Source organism: Grus americana, chromosome 14, assembly GCF_028858705.1.
Source record: "Grus americana isolate bGruAme1 chromosome 14, bGruAme1.mat, whole genome shotgun sequence".
In the NCBI taxonomy this organism is placed as follows: domain Eukaryota; kingdom Metazoa; phylum Chordata; class Aves; order Gruiformes; family Gruidae; genus Grus; species Grus americana.
The window spans coordinates 21,730,621-21,748,328 of NC_072865.1; the positions used below are offsets into that span (position 1 = coordinate 21,730,621).

Sequence of the window (17,708 nt, forward strand, 5' to 3'; positions counted from 1 at the left end):
TGTGGCCTTTCAATATATAAAACAGGCTTACAAGACAGACAGAGAGACTTTTCTCCAGGGCCTGTAGTGACAGCGCAAAGGTTTTAAACTGCAAGAGGACAGGGTTAGACTGGACATAAGGAAGAAGAAATGTTTTATGATGAGGGTGTTGAGGCACTGGAACAGGTTGCCCAGAGAAATTACAGATGCTCCACCCTTGGAAGAGTTCAAGGCCAGGTTGGATGGGGCAACCTGGGCTAGTGGAGGATGTCCCTGCCCATGGCAGAGGGCTTGGACTGGATGGTCTGTGAAGGTCCCTTCCAACCCAAACCCTTCTGTGATGTGATGATACAGAGCCAGGTACTTCCACCAGAAACACAGAGCCACAGTACACCTGCCTTTACTTGAGCTTTCACAGCTCCCACTGCTCAGGGCTTGGCTTTAACACACACCCTCACTGACCTCCAAATTCCCATGCTTTCTACATTCAGAGGGCTTTTCTGTGGGGTGGGAAATGGTCATTTTTAACTGAAATTGCGGCCGCTGGTTTCCACTTGTTCTGTTTTTTTAATTGCCAAATGGATTTGAAAGATGCATCCATAACATCTCAGTCACAGTAATCCTGCTCACCAGCATGCAAAAAGCTGCCTGACTTGCTCAGAAGAGCCTCCGAAGGAACACCAGCACCCAAAGCAGCTCTCCAGCACGTGGCACTGGCATCCCACAAAGACGAAAACTAAGTTCAAATGAATTTTGGGAACCGTCCATAGTTGTCTTTCATCCTTCCAGACATAAAGAATGCACAAGCTGCAGATTTGCCCCTTCCCTACTTAGAAAGTCCCCCAGGGGATTTAAAAGGAGCCTCCACGGGTCATACCAATGAGTTCAAGGTCTCCCTCCAGCACCAACTAGGGTCAATGTCTTCCTGCCAGGTGACAAGAGCTCATGCTTCAACAGTTAAAATGAGCAGCTTTAGACAGGGCAGAATCAGAGCACATTCCCTGTCTGCTATAGAAAAATCTGAAATCAGTTTGTAGTGCCATCTCCCATGACAAATGAAATTATTAATAGTGTTTGCTCGGGGCCTGGTAAACACAAATGCGGATCTGAAACCTGGCTTGATGCCCAGCATACTCTGCATCAGCAACGCAACAGTCGAAAGGAAAACTACCTGCCACATGCATTCCTGAATTGCATGGGAGCAGAACAGTGGTTAATTATAACAGGTTTCCAATTAAAACTCTCTTCGGTGCTGCTATTGACTGCACTTAGCAATTGCTTCTTCTTCCTTCTCCCACTTCACCTCCTCTTTTCTACAATAACTTCTGCTATATCTTTTACATCGCAATTTTCTCAAATCTCTCCTCATTTCTTCCCAGTCTCAGCTCATGCTTATTACTAGTGTCATCTTTGTTCCATATCTGCTCCCGTTCTTTACAGCACAGTTCGCTCATACTCTCCTTGTTCCCTTAATGCCCCACTTTCATGAAGTGTCCCCACAATCCACTTTCACACAGTTGGTAATGTTTTCAGGTCCCAGCACATGCCAGCCTTCTGAAATAAAATGGGGGGTTTGCTCAGTCTTGTGAAAATCAAGTCCATGACCACCCTTCCAGGAAAGAGAAGCTATTTACGTTGCTATTACATGCAGAGTCTGGATCCAGCCAGAGAGGAGCTACTTTTCAGGACCACCAGCAACCATATCATTCTGACACTCTTACCTTGAGCCTGCAATACCAGAAGAAACAAACATTAGCCTTCACACACGCACCCTGTAGATTCTGGGGCAAAGACTACAATTTTGCCTTGCTTCTGCAGTAGCTGCCATTAGTGAAAAATCAAAGCTACAAGGTGCCCTCAGTAAAAAAGCCATCAGTCCTTTCCCACATCACAGCTTCCCCAAGCCTGCGTGCATGCAAACATTCCCTTACTTATTTCCTCTTTTTGTGGGGGCAGCAAAGATGAACAGAATACCTTCTCATTTGCTTCCCCAAATTGTATAGCAAGATTGATCATTTTGGTTTCAGTGATGCCCCTGGTCTAAGAAACAAAGTTAAACACCAGTACAGCTTGATCAATTTTCCCCATGCTGCGGCTGGGAAGGTCTGTGCTGGGCTACAGACGCTGAGCGACTCTGGCTGGCTGAGAACCACTATGGGCACTAAAACCTTTGAACAAACAAGCATCTGACTTCACTTCTATTCTGCAAATGTCAACAGCAGTCATCAGGGAAAATATCCTCCCTCCCGCCCTCCTGCAATGCTCTGGCAGACATGCGACAGCAAATTAAAATTGGATAGCTGAAGTTAGCACTGACGAAACTTATGCGGGCAGCTGGGCACAAATAAAACCACCCCAATTTTATTTGCCATAAAATAGTGAGCTGGAACCTGTGTCTGTTCACACACTGGCTTAAAAGCAGATCAAATGTCCATGACTTGGCCAACAGCATCCTTCAGAAGGCCTTCACCAGTACCAGCTTCAAGCCACCCATTTTAATTCCCTGCCGCAAGACCATCAAACTCTCGACCTAAAGTGCACAGGTGCTGCTGTGTAAGCTGTCGAAGGCCAATGTTTTTGAAAGCTGAAGCTATAAAACCACATCCACAGTTAACTATTTAAATCTGTGGCTTCACTTTCCAACATAAGGAGGACTCAAAAAAACTCATCAGTGTTTTAGCTTTTAGCTAGGGATACACACATTATGGAGATCTTGGCCACAGTTTTTACCTAAGGAAATAATGTGGTTTATGGCAGCACTTCGAAAAAGCAGAAGCTTGTTCTGCTTATTAAGTAAGAGGTGCTGCAGGGCACTTATTATAAGCTGGAGTTTAAATTCTTCCAATTACACTAAGTAAAACACTAACTTCATTCCCCCCACCACCACGACCAAGCTAGAGAAATAGGACAGCATCATTCTGCTGCCTGGTTTTAGTTAAATGTGGTTATTTTATTTATGATTTTTAATCTCTCAGAAGAGCCATGGGAGGTTCTGAGGACTTAGTTCTTCCCTGAGTAAGTTTACGAACAAGCCTTTCAAACACATGAACTTCATTCACTGCCTGGAGGTACAGCACCAGCTGAGAACTGGCCCCACATTAGAGTCACCGCATCACAGACCTGAGGAGCCACTTTCTGCTCTGTGATGCTGAGCTTGGCAGATGACATGACTAACAGCAACCCCTTGGCGCAGATCAGCACCGAAGAGCTACCTCTGTAGACCACTCTGCCAGAGTCCACCACAGGAGGTTCCAAGAGTTTGTACGTGTAACTGGGATGGCTTTTAAGCATCAATAGTCCACAGAAAACAAGCAACAAACCAAATCCTCTTCCATATAAATGAGTTCCCTCACATCCGCCTTCTCTCAGTGAAGTGTCACAGCACACACTAATAGATCTGTCAAACATGACACCTACACTATCAAACACGAAACAATGATTCAGAAAAATGTTCAGCACCACAGTGGCAATTACAAAGCTTAGTAACAATCACCTCTTCACACAGGAACTTTTTCACTATTGTTAAATAACACCAGAAATATCTGGGTCAGAATGGACAAGTTCACCACATCTCAGCTGGCCACCCATTTCAAAGGGAATGGCTAGTAAAAACAGAGCAGGATTTGCCCTCTTCCAGATACTTAGCAATTTTTCCAATGTCCACAGATAAGTGTAAAAACTCAAAACAAAACAAAAATTAGAAAAGAAAGCTACAAAGGACTGGGGTCCTCGGGGACAGCAATGTTCAGCCAAACCTGGGCTGCCAGCAAGAGCGGCTCTGTAAGAGTGAAGTGTTTGCAAATTGGCTGCACCTATGCGCTCTGGTCTCCCAGTGACTGCTCGTTCTCAAGTGCAATACAAGGAACAAAAATAGAGCACAAGGGAACTGAAAGAGAAACCTCGCTCTAAATATTCCCACTTGTTACTATTTTCCTCCCTCTGCTAGCTCCACATCGGGATTTCTGTTTCCCTAAGGCAGAGAAAGTGGTTTATATACTCTCTCTGAGACTCATGGCTTGTTTCCTTCTGAAGGGATCTCCTACCACTTCCCAATTATAAGTTTCTAGATATGCTGCCCATTTCTTCACTGTTTATACAGCACTCCCTTACGCCCTGGTCAAAATGGTCTTCAGGCTATAGTCTGGCTGGTCAGCAATGCTATCAACTTCATCATCGGTCTGCTCCTTTGTGTCACATGTACACACCCACAAAGTGATGTTTGTACAGTGTAAGTAATTCCATAACTCACTCTGCACCAAAATGTACTGTTTACTTGACTTTAAGACATAATATTAGATACTGAAAGATTCAGCTCAATGAATGAGGTTATGGAGATGTTTGTTCAGCACACCCCACTCTTCATTATGACATACAAGTCATTAAAGTTATTAAAGGTGGAGTAGCAGTGGTGCTCATAGTTAAGGTTTTCCATTAAGAACCCCTATTTTCAATTACTTGCAACCACAACCAACTTCAACCTTCATGTCTGAAGCTTTCGGTCACAGGCATCTGTCCCAGACATGAGCACTCTCTCCTCCTCCTGCTCTGGTTAGGGAACACAGCTCAGGTGTTTCTCCTGCACGGCTTGCAAGTGCAAGAGGCTGTTTGTATGAAAGTATTAAAACCAGGAGGGAAAGAGCCACATAGCAGGCCACGGGGCTCCCTCCTGCCAGTCTGCAAAACAACTCTTTCCAGTTGGGTCTGCGTAGGTCACCACAAGAACCCGCACAGGGTGCCAGGGAAAGCCTTAGCTTTTTCCCTGCCCAACACTGATACACATCCCTCTGCCTCATTTCAGACAGAATTTTACAGGTAGGAACGCTCCAGTGCTATTTTGCTTGAATAATGATGAATGACTGATCTAAAAGCCCATTCGGCCTGGCTCCCAGCTCATACAAAGGGTCACTATAACTTCAGCTTTACAGTTCCCATTGCATTTGGGAAATTCTCTACAAAAACTTAAGACACTGAAAAGTAACAACTTTGTACAAAGCTGTAACATTATTCTAACATGTTTGTTATATTTCTAAAAAAACCTAACATGTTCTGCTATAACACAGCATGGTCATTTACATGTAATATCCTGCTCCTTGAAACCAAGCGTTTTCATTAGACTACTCCATGAGAAAAGTTGGGCTAAGCCCAGTCATGCCCTTATCTATTTAAAGATGCTTTTTAAATCTGAACTTGCACTGCTGTTCAAGCTTTGAGCATACTCAGTAGGGGATTACTGCATTTAAAGTACTGTTCAAAGCCAAAGGAAGACAAGCTTCCAACAAGCTGATCCCAAGCAATCTAGCTTGATTGAACAGGAGCTGGCTGTGCACAACAGCAAGCACCCAGTAGTCCCCCTTCACTCTCCTAGGGTCTGCTTGTGCTTCTGTAAATATTCCCTATGCCGTTCATAACAGGCACTGCTTATACCCCAGCAAATTCCAGTTTTAGTCATCCTAGATGAATTACTCAGTTCCAAATAAGACAAGGAAGCAATATTAAAAAAAAGTAAAATCATTACTAATTATAGTTTGTGCTGCCACCCTTCACGTCTAAGGGTTTCACATTTTTCAGTCTGATTTTGAATTTCCCGTTCAACAGATCATATGCCTTAACTAGAGCTCGTTCAGAAACAGATGGAGTTGGAACAGATGAGTTGAAGCTTTTCCTATGTTTGCTTTTATTTTAGTGGTCAGTCATCTCATTGGGTCACTCTCAATATAGCTATTGCTCCCTCCTCCCCACCCTCCCCCCCGCCAAAGCTGCACATACCTTAAAGCAAAACAAATCCTGCAGCTTATATTGGGAGAATTATATATGAATGCATTCCAGCAGCAGTAGTTTATAGTTCACATGTCATTTTACTACTGCAGTCAGAGAGGTGGATATGCACCAGGAGCTGTTTCAGAAGGAGACATGGGTTGAAGCATGGTGGCAGCAGCATCTCTGGTGGGCAGGAGAACCTGTGCAAACTCAGCCTGACAGCACTGGAGCACGCACAGAGACCAGGCTTAGCGGCGCTGGAAGCAGTCCAAACCGAGTCTTATGTAGGCCACAACAAGGTTAACTTTTACTCAGATGAACATTTGTAAGCCATAAACCTATTTACTTTAAGGAGCTAAAGGAAGAGAACAAAAAGTGCCACACTGTTTGCTTCCTCAAAGTCTGCCGGGGGACTGGCCCAACAGGTCCATCCTGCCCTGCTGAGGGGCAATGGGTTTGTTCTGGACTTCAGGCCATGTTTACATTGAATTTTCACTTTTTTTTTTTTTTTATCTGTCAATAGCTACAGCATATTATGTTACTTCAAGCCAAGATAGTAACACAGCTTGCAAACAGCAGTTTCTGCATTGCCAGACGCTTAACTGGATGGTAGATTTATACCATTGTTCATGCTTGGTTCTTCAAAAAAAGAAAGTAGGAATATACCTCTAAGTGTGTATTAAATATAGCACATCCCAAAATAATAAAATAGTGCTGTGGTGTGCTTTTAAAGAACATCATCAATTCTTTTTGAAGGCTCAATTGACATAAATGGACTTTAAAAAAAAAAAAAGCAAATGCCTCCTCTCTATCAGACAGGAATTAATAACATTTGAGATTCAAACCATGTGGGGAAAACAGTGGTGAAATCTCCATGAGTATATCCCTGGTTTAGTGGTTTTATCTTCTAATTTTGCTTTAACGTAATTTTTTACTATGTAGCAATGATGACCTATAGCTTGTTTAAGCAAAGGAAACTCGAAGGACTACAGCATGCCTACTAGCAGATGCACTTTAAATGGATTTTTTGCAGTCTAGGTTGTACCATATTTGCAAGTTGCAAGCAGCAGAAAACAGAAACAATTTTTCCAATAATAGGAAGTCAAGATCCATTTCTAAAGTCTCCTGTATTTTTAAGAACCCCCACAAATTCCTAAGTAAGAACATTTAAAAAAAAAACAACCTGACAACATCAAATGAACACGCATCTAGGAAAACACAAACAAGCAAACGTTGGTGTGAACACCCTGGAATTTTCTATTTTAAAAAAGTCTTTTTCTATTGGTAAATCTTCAGTGATCAGAAAGGTGAACTTTACAGTAGCAAATGAAGTGACATGCAGATACTGCTGTACTCTGACACGTAAACTTAGGTTTACCCTTCTCAGCAGCAGCCCTTCACTAAGAACCTACACAGGAAAACCAGCAAAATCACGACACATCTCTTGAAAAGCAAATCCATCCAAAGTTGCAAGAGAAAAAACAATGCTTTGTGCCTTGCCCAGGAAGAAACCTTCAAAATGGTAAGTGGGAAGACCCAACTATGGGCTGGTGGTTGTTAAATCGCAGAGCCTTGGCTTCTGCACATCACAAATCCTGCTACAACAAAGCATCAAAGCAATACAGCAAACATCACAGAAGTGGATGTACAGATAACTGAGTCAAAAGAATTCAAACACAACACTAATACAGAGATATTTCTGGATGCTAGAGTTAAATTAGCTAGCACTAAATCAATGACACTGTTGTTTCCTAATCAGCAAGAACAAACTTTTTAGTATCAGCATTTGTGGACTGAAAAGGTTGGATGTTATTTTGGAAAATAATTTCTTCTCTGAAAGCCTGATTTTTATTTTTTTTATTATTTTTAAACTGGCTGAAACATTCTGTTACTTCAGCAAATAGTTTTGGAGAAGACAAAAATAAAAATTCAAGACAGCAGTTGTAGCATTCCTGAGTTCAGCACTTCAGTTCTTGCGTCTCTGTATTACAATTGTGTAAAATAGTAATCTCATTGCACAGGATTGTTTTCCTCATCTTTTACTTCAGTGTTTCAATTTAGGGAATGTGAATTAAACCCTCCTTCTTTCAGGCTTTGAACAGGCAGCTAGGTCAGATGATGCTCAGACATAGATTTCTCATTTGTATTAAGGTTGTTCCACATAAAATTTATATACTATGCTGACACACACATACGACCAGAGACTGACTCTGGACATCTCCACCCAACAGCTGTGGGCCCTGAGTGTTGGGTACCTTGTCCTGCCCTGCCCCGCTGGCTGGATTTGTCCCACCCTGCCCCGCTGGCTAGATATCCACAGGCACCACACCTGGAAGGGCATCCCCAAGTGAGATAGGGATATGTCAGGGACTCTCCCAGTACTACTTTGGTCCAGCGATTTGGCCATTCTCCTCTGCCGCAGGAAAGCCAGCTTTAAGTACCTGTGCTAAACAAGAGAAACAACCCTACGTTCTGAAAGAAGTGCTCTAGCTCTCAGTATTTCCCCAGGGACTCTAACCATCGATTCCAACGTTTCCTTTAGGAAATGGGGAAAAAAAGATTCAAAATACAGTACTTTAAGTCTACTAAATATTAAAATAAATGGAAGTCCCTCGCTGTTTCAGAATATCAGTGACATTTTAAGTGCCTGGAGAACTTCAGAAATAAGACAGTCGCGTTCCGTAATTTTTTTGCAAAGTCATTTGGCACAGCAAGCCACAAAAGCAGGAGCAGTTTAAGGTCCCCAAAACATTTAGTATTTGTCTAGCATGTATCCAAAAAGAGAACTCTGTACCATTGAAGCAACAGATGGGTTGCATTTGCAAGAGACCCCAGATTTCCTCTTTCTGGAGGTAGGGACAAAATGAAGGTCCCTCACCATGGCTCTCACTCCCCACAACAGTCTGACCTCCAAACTGGTGCCCTACAAGACTGCTTGAAGGCTCTGGCATTTCTATGACAGCACATTGCCTCTGGATCACAGCAGATCAAACCATCTCTTCTAGCAAGAAGGTCAGTGTGCATGAGTAGTTTGTTCTGACCCTTATCTTCTCACTTTAGATTTTGTCTCCTTTACATTTACTCAGGTAAGTCCTTCCTCTGTGTTGTCTAGATAATAGGCAGGGAAAGAGTTCGGGATAAAGAAAAGAGAAAATGGAACAGATTTGTTTGAATGTCATACTCCTAGTCCCAACAGAAAAACATTCCTAAAGAGTTAAATGTCTCCAGGCAAGGGAGACAAGCATCAAGTAAAAGCAGTATATCACTAATCTTCTATCACCATGTGCATGAAGTAAATGGGGGGACTATAACCAACAAGTTTATTTCTAGTAGGGCTAAGTAAAACACCTATTTTTTTATTAAATTAGCTATTATTTTTATTGCAAGACCCTTTTTTTCTGCTGCTTATACATTTGACAAACACTGACTTTCAGATTTGGCCGTTCTACAGTAGTTCTCTGTCTAAAGCTGATTTATTTAAAGAAACGCAGCTGTTTCTTAGAACTAGGTAGATATATATCTCACATGCAAGCCATGGAAATCTCTTCTTCTCTGAAGTTACAGTATTGCATGGAGAAATTATGTTGAGCAGCAGGGCAGGAGAGCTATAACTGGACCAAGATATCCAGGAGATTACAAATGAGCAGCCCAGAGCAGCAGAAATAAGATCAAGAACTAAGTGGGGGAAGGGCAGGGGAAAGCGTGTCTGAGGAATCAGAAGATGTCCAGTTGGAAAAGGAGCCTGTGTCCAAAAGAACAAGTTCCCTTTCTGATCTGGAACAGAATCCAGGAGTCCAGACTCCCAGTAGCCCACTACTGCCAGCAGTTAACCACAAAGTCCACTGACCAACTGTGCTCCTCTCACACTCCTGATCAGCCAGGAAAAAGATGACAACCAACTGCTGCCCCTTACTTCACTGCTCATGTCAAAGGCACCTGTACAGACCACTACTGCATTACCCCTGTGTACATTGTTCTGATTTTTGCTTTCTGTGACAGCTCTCTCAAAAGATCTTGCAAGCTTTTATAGACCCACTCACACATAACATTGTGAGGAACATTGTTCAGGCTGCAACGAGTACTTTGAGATTGAGAAAAACATGAAATAAAAAACAACCGGGTGATGGAAAACCTTATGGCTTGTGCACACATGTCACACCACACAGCCTTTGGTTCCTCACGCACGGTCGTCCAACACCCCTGTCGTGTTCAACATACAGCATAAACAGTGGTCAAGCAGCTGGAGACAGATTTTGTTTTCTACACAGTTCAGTGCCTGATTGTCCTTACTAGACACACCAGACTTACCGGGGAAAATAAAATCTTCCCTTTTTGAATAGCTAGATAGAGGAGCTTCAAGTTTATAAACTACATACTGACCACAGGCTGAGAGCAACATGCTTGTCTCTGGGATTCATTTAAGTATTGCAGCACCTGTCAGCTTCTCAGCAGCTGGGCTTCAGCACCGAACTCTGCACAAAGCCCTGCCCAAGGAGATGGGCAATAGAGAAGCCACTTGGATTTCACAGACCAGCCTATAGTTAGTAACTGAACCATAAAGATTAAGCCTTGCATGTCCTTCAGATCTTCGTGAGGTTTTTTGAAACGTGAGCGGGAAGCATAATACAGCTACCATATTCTGCAGTGATCTGTCCTGGTAGAATTGAACACCAATCTCATACACACACAAAAAGTAAAAATGCAGCTACTGCAGCTGTATCAAGTGATGTGTAGTAGTGATTGCTGCCTTTAGGGGTTCAGAAAAGAGCTTGCATTGATTTACAATGTCTCATTTTCAAACAAAACCAAGAATCACAGTAAAAGCAGGAATGCACTTAAAACCCAGGAACAATCAAGAACATTTAATCCTCTCTCATGTTTCACTCATGTATGGTTCAGCCACCAAAAATCTGAATTGCTCTTAAAAAGGTCAAAATCATATTATTACAGCTGTCCTCATAAAATACTATAATCATACAAAGTAATTTTGTAGGGACACCTGCAATAACATACTAGCAGAAACCCTTGAACATAAAGTTACCCTACGGTATTTGCTTGATTTTTACTTTCTTATATTTTATTTTTGTGAGTGTGCTCCCATTTGTTGTAGAAGTAAACTGATGATAAAGCAATATCAAACCAAAACTGACTATCTATTTCGGCATGGCTTGAAAAACCACAGTGCTCTCCTTACTGTGCCTAGCACAAGTGCCGGACATTTTTCTTCTGTAAATAAGGGTCTTGTCCAGGTTATGGGTTAAAAGAATGTAAAGGGAAAGGTCTGAAATATTCAGACAGAATTCTGAAGCTTAAACTTTCAACATAGTTCTCAAAGCAATATGATGATATCAGTTCACAAATAGCTTAAGCAGAAGTCCAGCATAGTGGTAGTTGTCTCAGGCTACGTAACAGGCCTTTCAAAAGAGTATGAAGTAACAGAATTGAAATGTATTTGGCAAGATGCCACCACTCAGATGATATCCCAGCCTCATGGATATGTACAGTACACAGCAATACATCATCTCATACTATGCGGCACTGACATTTGTTCTGTCAAACCAAAAATAGCTATAGCAAAAGTAAATTGAGCCCCACATGTGGATGCCAGTAAGGCCTCTGCATGTTATACACACTATGGTATATTTAAAAAAAAAGAAAAAGACACCAAGTTGAAGAACAACAAATGGACTTTCACATTCACCAGCAGTGCAGGGAAAGCCTTTTAGAAAAGAAGAAGGCTCAAGATAGGGGTTCAGAGAACAAAAACCCACACAACTGCTTTCCAAATAGCGCAGAAGCGAGCACCAAACTAGGCAGACTTCCTGCCAGGATGCAGCACATCACCACAGCTCCTCAAGCCTTCAAATTCCACGAAGACTTGGAGTATCTTATCCTACAGAAGCATACGTACTAGCCCCCTGCACACACCCCAAACCACCAAAGCTGGAGAAAAACAGAGAAACTCTATCAGAAGCCAAATTCTAAGTAGTAGCTTAAATGGCTTAAAGAAAAAAAAGGAAAAGACAAAAGTTGAACATAGGAATAGAAGCACAAAACTTACTTCAAAGAATTTAGCTATTCAGTCAAGCTGTCAGAAGAATACTGATAGTCAGAGTTAACACTGATGCTGACCTCCACCCCTTCTGGATAATTGAGACGCACTAGAGCTCTAACATTTGCATGCTAGACTACGCAAAAGAAATTGAGACATCATGAATATCTCTTTGGTGGCTAAACCCCCACATCTGTACAAACCAACGAAGCCAACAAATTTAAAAAAATCCGCGATTTCACTTCACAGAACACAGCTTATATGTCCAGAAGAACCATAAGGACCCCCTCCTTTGGTCTCCTCCAGTGGAATACAAGATGCCAAACTGCCCTTGGATTTTAACTCCTGCTCAAGGGTTGCTTTAGTCTGCTTTGCTAAAAGCCCAGACTTCAGCAATAAACTCTCTACTAGGGGTTGGAGTGAGCTCCAGAAAGAGCCTCATGTCTTTGGCGCATGTTCTCCACACTAGGGAGCCAATTGGCAAGGCAGCCTTCAGCCCCACAGTCAGAGCAGGCAGAGCTCACAGAAATACCATATCGAGCTAAGGCAGGAGGGGGGGGGGGGGGGGGGGGGGGGGGAATAAAAGAATGAATGATTGAGTAGTATTCAGAAGAGCAGCACTCTCTTAGTCTATATTTGCATAGAGACTAGTACAACAAAGCCCATGAAGAGTTCAGCTTTTAAACACCATCATAATGCAAATATTTTCTGATGGCGCCTCTGCCATCCCCAAGGAGCAAGAACAGCCTGCTATGCCTAAGCCACCCTGTCTGGTTGTGGAAAGGTAAGCAAAAGAAGACTCCCCAGAAGACTGTCACTCCCACAGCTGCTGCACACCGAGAAAGTGTAAATGGTTTAGGACACAAAGAAGGTAAGCGTCTCTTACTCCTAAGCGGGAAGCAGAAGCAGAAAGCAGAACAATGCATTTCAGCCAGCACAAAAACAGCATCTGCTATCCACATTCGATTCACAAGCAGGATTACTTTATGATAAAGACCAATACACTCCCTTTTTTAAGGTATCTTGAGGGAATTCTCCATATAGAAGTATACTGTAATTCTAGATTTTAAAAAAGCTTTTAAAAAAATGTTGACTGCAGAATTATCTTCTACTCTTCATCTGTCTGCTCTGTGACAAAACCAAACAGAAACAACCCTTACAAGTTGCCTTATGACTACTCCAAACACAAGTGTTTGCTACGCCTACAGCCTGCCCAGGTCAAATCAGTCACCTCTTGCAGGGAACCAAAATCTATCTCCTTTTAAGATACCAGTCACTAGCATCCCCACACAAACCCAAAATTTAATTCACCTACATTGGAAAGTTTATTTACTGGGAGCCAAGAAGGGGACACACTGAACACCTCCATTACCCTGGGTACAACTTCATCTGAAAACTGACAGCAAAGGGCAAATTACACACCATTCCTGGCTTCCCAGTCCTGCCACCTCCCTCCAACTTGATCTGGAGATTGCATGGTCTGATGGATCAGGGCATTTGTAGTCTGACCTGGCTCACCGCTCGGCCCTGTGATCGTCCACTTTGACATGAAGAAGGTGAGGTAAACTCAGGGTGGGGAAGAGGTCAATACAATCACCCCTTTTGGCAGCAGTCAGAGCAGATTCAGTGTTTCGCAAAACCACATCCCGAGCTGAGCAGTTACCCAACTCACAAGAGAAAATCATAGTACTCTCAAATCAGAAACACAGAAAGCTAATGTGACATTTATCAAGTAAGAACATGTTTCAGATTTGAAAGCACTTTGTATGGTCTTCTATCAGAGGTTGCTGAAGTCAAATAGAAGTGCGTTGTGAAAGTTAATCGAAACATGTTACGTCTGTTTTAAGGTGTTTGTTTCAACAGCCATCCAACACATGGAAGCACATCTTTATGAGTGCACTGGAACTACCCAGATGAGTTTTATGCTCACTTTCAAGGGTTTAAAAAATCTGGGCAACACCGGTCAGATCCATTCACTGGCACAATACTGCAGAGGGCATTTCTGCAGAACGTTTCTGCAAGCAAGGCCCTGAGCATGTGAACTGCACACAGGGGTTTTTCAAGGAGTCTGATGTAAACTACACTGGAAATGACTGAAGCTGTACATTTGTGAGAGCCTTCTCTAGTCTAGATTACAGACTTCCCAGAGGTGCCAAACAAGACCATCATGGCCAGGAGCGGAGCCAACAAGCAAAAACACACAAAGCCAATAACATTTACAACAGTCCTTCTTCAAGGCAGCCAGTAGCTGACCCCAAGAAATACAATCCAGTAAGTCTTGCCGCATTCCCAAGCGTATTGCTGGAATTGAAAGACAATTAGAAAAATTGAACAAATGAACATGCTGAGAGAAAGCTAGCATGTTTTTTGTAAAGGGAAGAGCCTCCTGCCCAGGGCAGCAGCCTAGAGGCCTCTTACACACAAAGGCTGAGGGCATGGGGGCATGTCTGTGTGCCTGTCTGTGCACGTCTGTGTCTCCGTGTGCACAGGGTCACAACCACCGCCCCACTGCGCTACAGAAGCCAGGCACGCCCAAGCAGGGAGCCCGCCATCCACGCGGAGCACGGAAGCCCCCGCCATCCGCCACAGGCCGAGCAGGTACTCACATCCTCCCGACACCCTCGTACATGCGGGTCTCATCCACCAGCATCATGACCTCCGTGTCGGTGAGGTGGGCGTGCTTCTTCGTCTTGCTCAGCTGCTCGATCTGGATGTCGGCCAGCTTCACCTTCTGTTGCGTGTCTATCACCTTGGCCTGCAGCTCGGTGAAGGCCTAGGGGGGGGAAGAGCAGCGGCGATGAGGGGCGGCCCTGACAGCGGTCAGCCCGCCGGCCCCGGGCTGCCGAGGCTAGGCTGCAGGGGAGGGGAGGGGAGGGGAGGGGAGGACCGGGAAGGCGCCACCCGGGACGCAGGGGAAACGCACTGCCCGCCGCGGAAGAGCTCGTACCTTCTTCAGCTCCAGGTCCACGGGCGCCGCCATCTTGTCTCCGCACGGCGCCTGCGCGGTAGGGAAGCGCCGGCAACGCGTCCTGCTGCGCATGCGCTGGGGCGGGCCGCGGGGGTCCTGCGGGAGCGGGTCCCGCCCTGGGGTCCCCTCCCCGGGACGGGGACGCCTGGCTGGGATGTGGGGACGAGGCCTCTCCGTCGGGATGTCCCTGGCCCGGCCACCTCACTGGGGTGTGGGGACACGCTGGCGGTCAAGACGTGGCCCCCTGCGAGCGGGACGCGCCGAGGGCAAAGCCGGGGGGAGCGGCTGAGTCCCCCGGGCAGCCCTGAGATGCCCCCAGAGCCTTCCGGGCCCGGCCGGACCCAGCCGCGGGGGGACCGCGCTCGCCCTGCTCTGCTGTCCGCTCCTCCCGATGGCTGCCACGGCCCAGCCGCCCCCGCCCAAGCTGGCGGAGCTCTGCCAGGTCTTGGGAGCCCGGCAGCCACCTCTCCCTGCCACCTCCCAGCCCTGACACGGGGGCCCTGGCCAGCCCCAGGAGAGGGTCTGGAGTTCCCGGAGGGGGAACCAAATACCAAAATACAAAAAGCGGTAACGGGTGCTAAAAAGAGCCAGAGCCGCCAAGCACAGCCTCATCCTGTGGACCCACAGGGATGCTGGGGCCAGGGGTGCTGGGCATCTCGGGTCCAGTGAAATGCTGAGGGGAGGTTGAGATCGCGCTGTGCTTGCCACACAGAGGTACTGAGCCGGGCGGCGAGAGGCCCGGGGGGAGCAGCGAGCTCCCCGTGGAGGGGGTGGCATTGCTGCATCTCCTGCAGCGACAGCTTTCTGCTGCCTGCTGCCCCGGCACCCTGCAGCTGGCTGCTGCCTGCCGATGACTCACCTTCACTCCCTCCAGCCCCGGAGCTTTCCTTGGAGCTTGCCCAGAGATGCTCAGGTAAGGGGTGAGGTCATGATGAGGCCATCAGATGCCTTTTGGGCAAAGGCAGCAAAACCTGAAGTGGCCAGCATGCCCCTCTGCAGCCAGAGGCAGGTGGGGGGGAACCTGCTGCAACACCCCTATTAAAAAGCAGAGTGCAGGATCTGACCTCCAGGGACTCTCAGCTCGTTGCCACCTGCTCCCAGAGCATGGCCACCCTTTTCAGTGCCTTCCACAGCTCTTTCCAGCCACCGCAGCTGCCCACCCACCTGCCCCCCAGCATTGCTAGTCACGCAGTGCAGAGCTGGGGCTGGGAGAGAGTCCTCACTGCCTGCAACCCTGCCTGCGAGGGTAGCTCCACGCCTGTGTGAGGCTTTCTGCTGTGCCCCCAACTCCACAGGTGCCTGGGGAGTTTGGGTTGCCCTCTCTTCGGTGGCAACAAACCCCCGGGAGATGCTTCACTGTGGCAAAGCCCATCCCAGGCTCGGAACTTAGCGGCTGGGTGAGGAGTTGGGCAAAGCCAACAATCCCAGTCAGGAGGAAAATGAGCCGAACGGAGCCGTGCACAGGGCTGCCATCGCCTGCTTCCAAAGGGAGGCAGCGGGGGTGATTCAGCCACTTTTGGGGTGTCTCTGGCTGCCTTGTCCCTGCTCCAGTGCACTGCTGCCTTCTTCATCACAACTCTGCTGTAATGTGATGGCCAAAGGTGCTGAAGCACAGCTGCCAAGGTGCTGGGGGAGGCAGGGGAGAATTGGTTATTAAATTGACTAATATATTGCAATTTTTTATTAAATCCACATCTGGGATTTTTGAGGTCTCCTAGCTTTGACTCTCGCTCTGGAGAAGAGGCTGAGAAAAAGCTGCAGGGCTCTGCCCACAGCAGGACCAAGTGAGCCCAGGCAGGGGGCTGGGGGACACACCGGGTGATGGTGTTTAATGGCTGGGCACACGTTTTGTCACCCATAGACAAACCAGGCACAGGCATCAAAGGGATTTGAAGAGAGATGCCAGAGGTCGCAGTATGGAGTCAGTGTCAGAGGCAGCAAGTGGGCTCAGCACTGTGGCAGTCAGGAAATGCTGTGGCTGGTGACGTGTTTGTGCTCCTGGGTCGGTGCCCGGAGGAGGTGAAAGGCCAGGCTGCTGAGCTGGGGCTGCTGGAGGCCACCGCCTGCCTTCACCAGGACCCCGCCAGTGCTCAGCTTGGCCGGCTGCCGCAACAGCCCTCTCCTGTCTGGTGGGGACGGCAGGGTGATTGAGACTGCTTTCCTGGCACCCCATTCCTGCAGGCACAGTTAGGTGAGCAGCCCAACCTCCCCCTGTAGTGCATGGACATCCTGGGCAGGGCAGAGACCCGCATGCCCCAGCCAGGCTCTGGGGCACCTCCTGTTTCATGGCCACGAGCAGAGATGGACTGGGGAGCTGCCTTGGGGGCTTCATCCTTGCCTTAGCCAGAAAGAGAGCACCCATAGGACTGTCAGCCTTTCCCAGCCCACTGGGGCAGGGGGAGCAAGCCCACAGATACAGCCAGCTTCCTGCTCCCTATATCTCCAAAATACATTTCCCATCTGTTGGCCTGTTAAATTACCACCTGTGGGCAACCCAGCCTGCGCTGCTGGCTTGCAGAGGAACAATGTGGACCAGAACACATTCTTGCAGGGAAGGAGGAAGGCAGCTGGGCTCCAGGCAGAAGTTCCAGTTGTCTGCAGAAAAGCCTTCCAGTGGAGCTATCCCCGGTGCCCGTCAGGGTGGCATGGAGCCCCAGTCATGCAGAGCTGCCCACCGTGAAAGGCAGAAAGGCAGCAGGGCTGGAGCAGGGAGCAGCTCCAGGGAGGGGAGCAGCAGCAGCACAGCAAGGCAGGGACACAGCCAGGTGTCTAGAACAGAAGGGGCTCCTGCACAGCAGCTGCAGACATTATTTGCTTAATAGACATTGCAAAAGGCCAGAGTTTGTAGTCTCTGATTAAACTGGCACTCCCACAGCATTAAGGTTCAGGTTTGCACAAAGTGGAGCAAGTAACTTGTTTCCCTGGCTCTGGGACTCAGGCCGCTGCAACTGC

General features: G+C 46.6%; 1 protein-coding gene across 1 annotated transcript in view; it reads right to left on the minus strand.

Moving 5' to 3' along the window:
* PFDN1 (prefoldin subunit 1) overlaps nt 1-14,893 on the minus strand; it is a 32,556-nt gene extending 17,663 nt beyond the window's left edge. The window contains exons 1-2 of the mRNA XM_054841986.1: nt 14,736-14,893; nt 14,395-14,561 (exon numbers count right to left, since the gene is read on the minus strand). Coding sequence (XP_054697961.1) covers nt 14,395-14,561; nt 14,736-14,828 — 260 coding nt within the window. The 5' untranslated portion in view covers nt 14,829-14,893. The remainder of the gene's footprint in view (nt 1-14,394; nt 14,562-14,735) is intronic.
* Between the last annotated feature and the right edge of the window lie 2,815 nt (nt 14,894-17,708).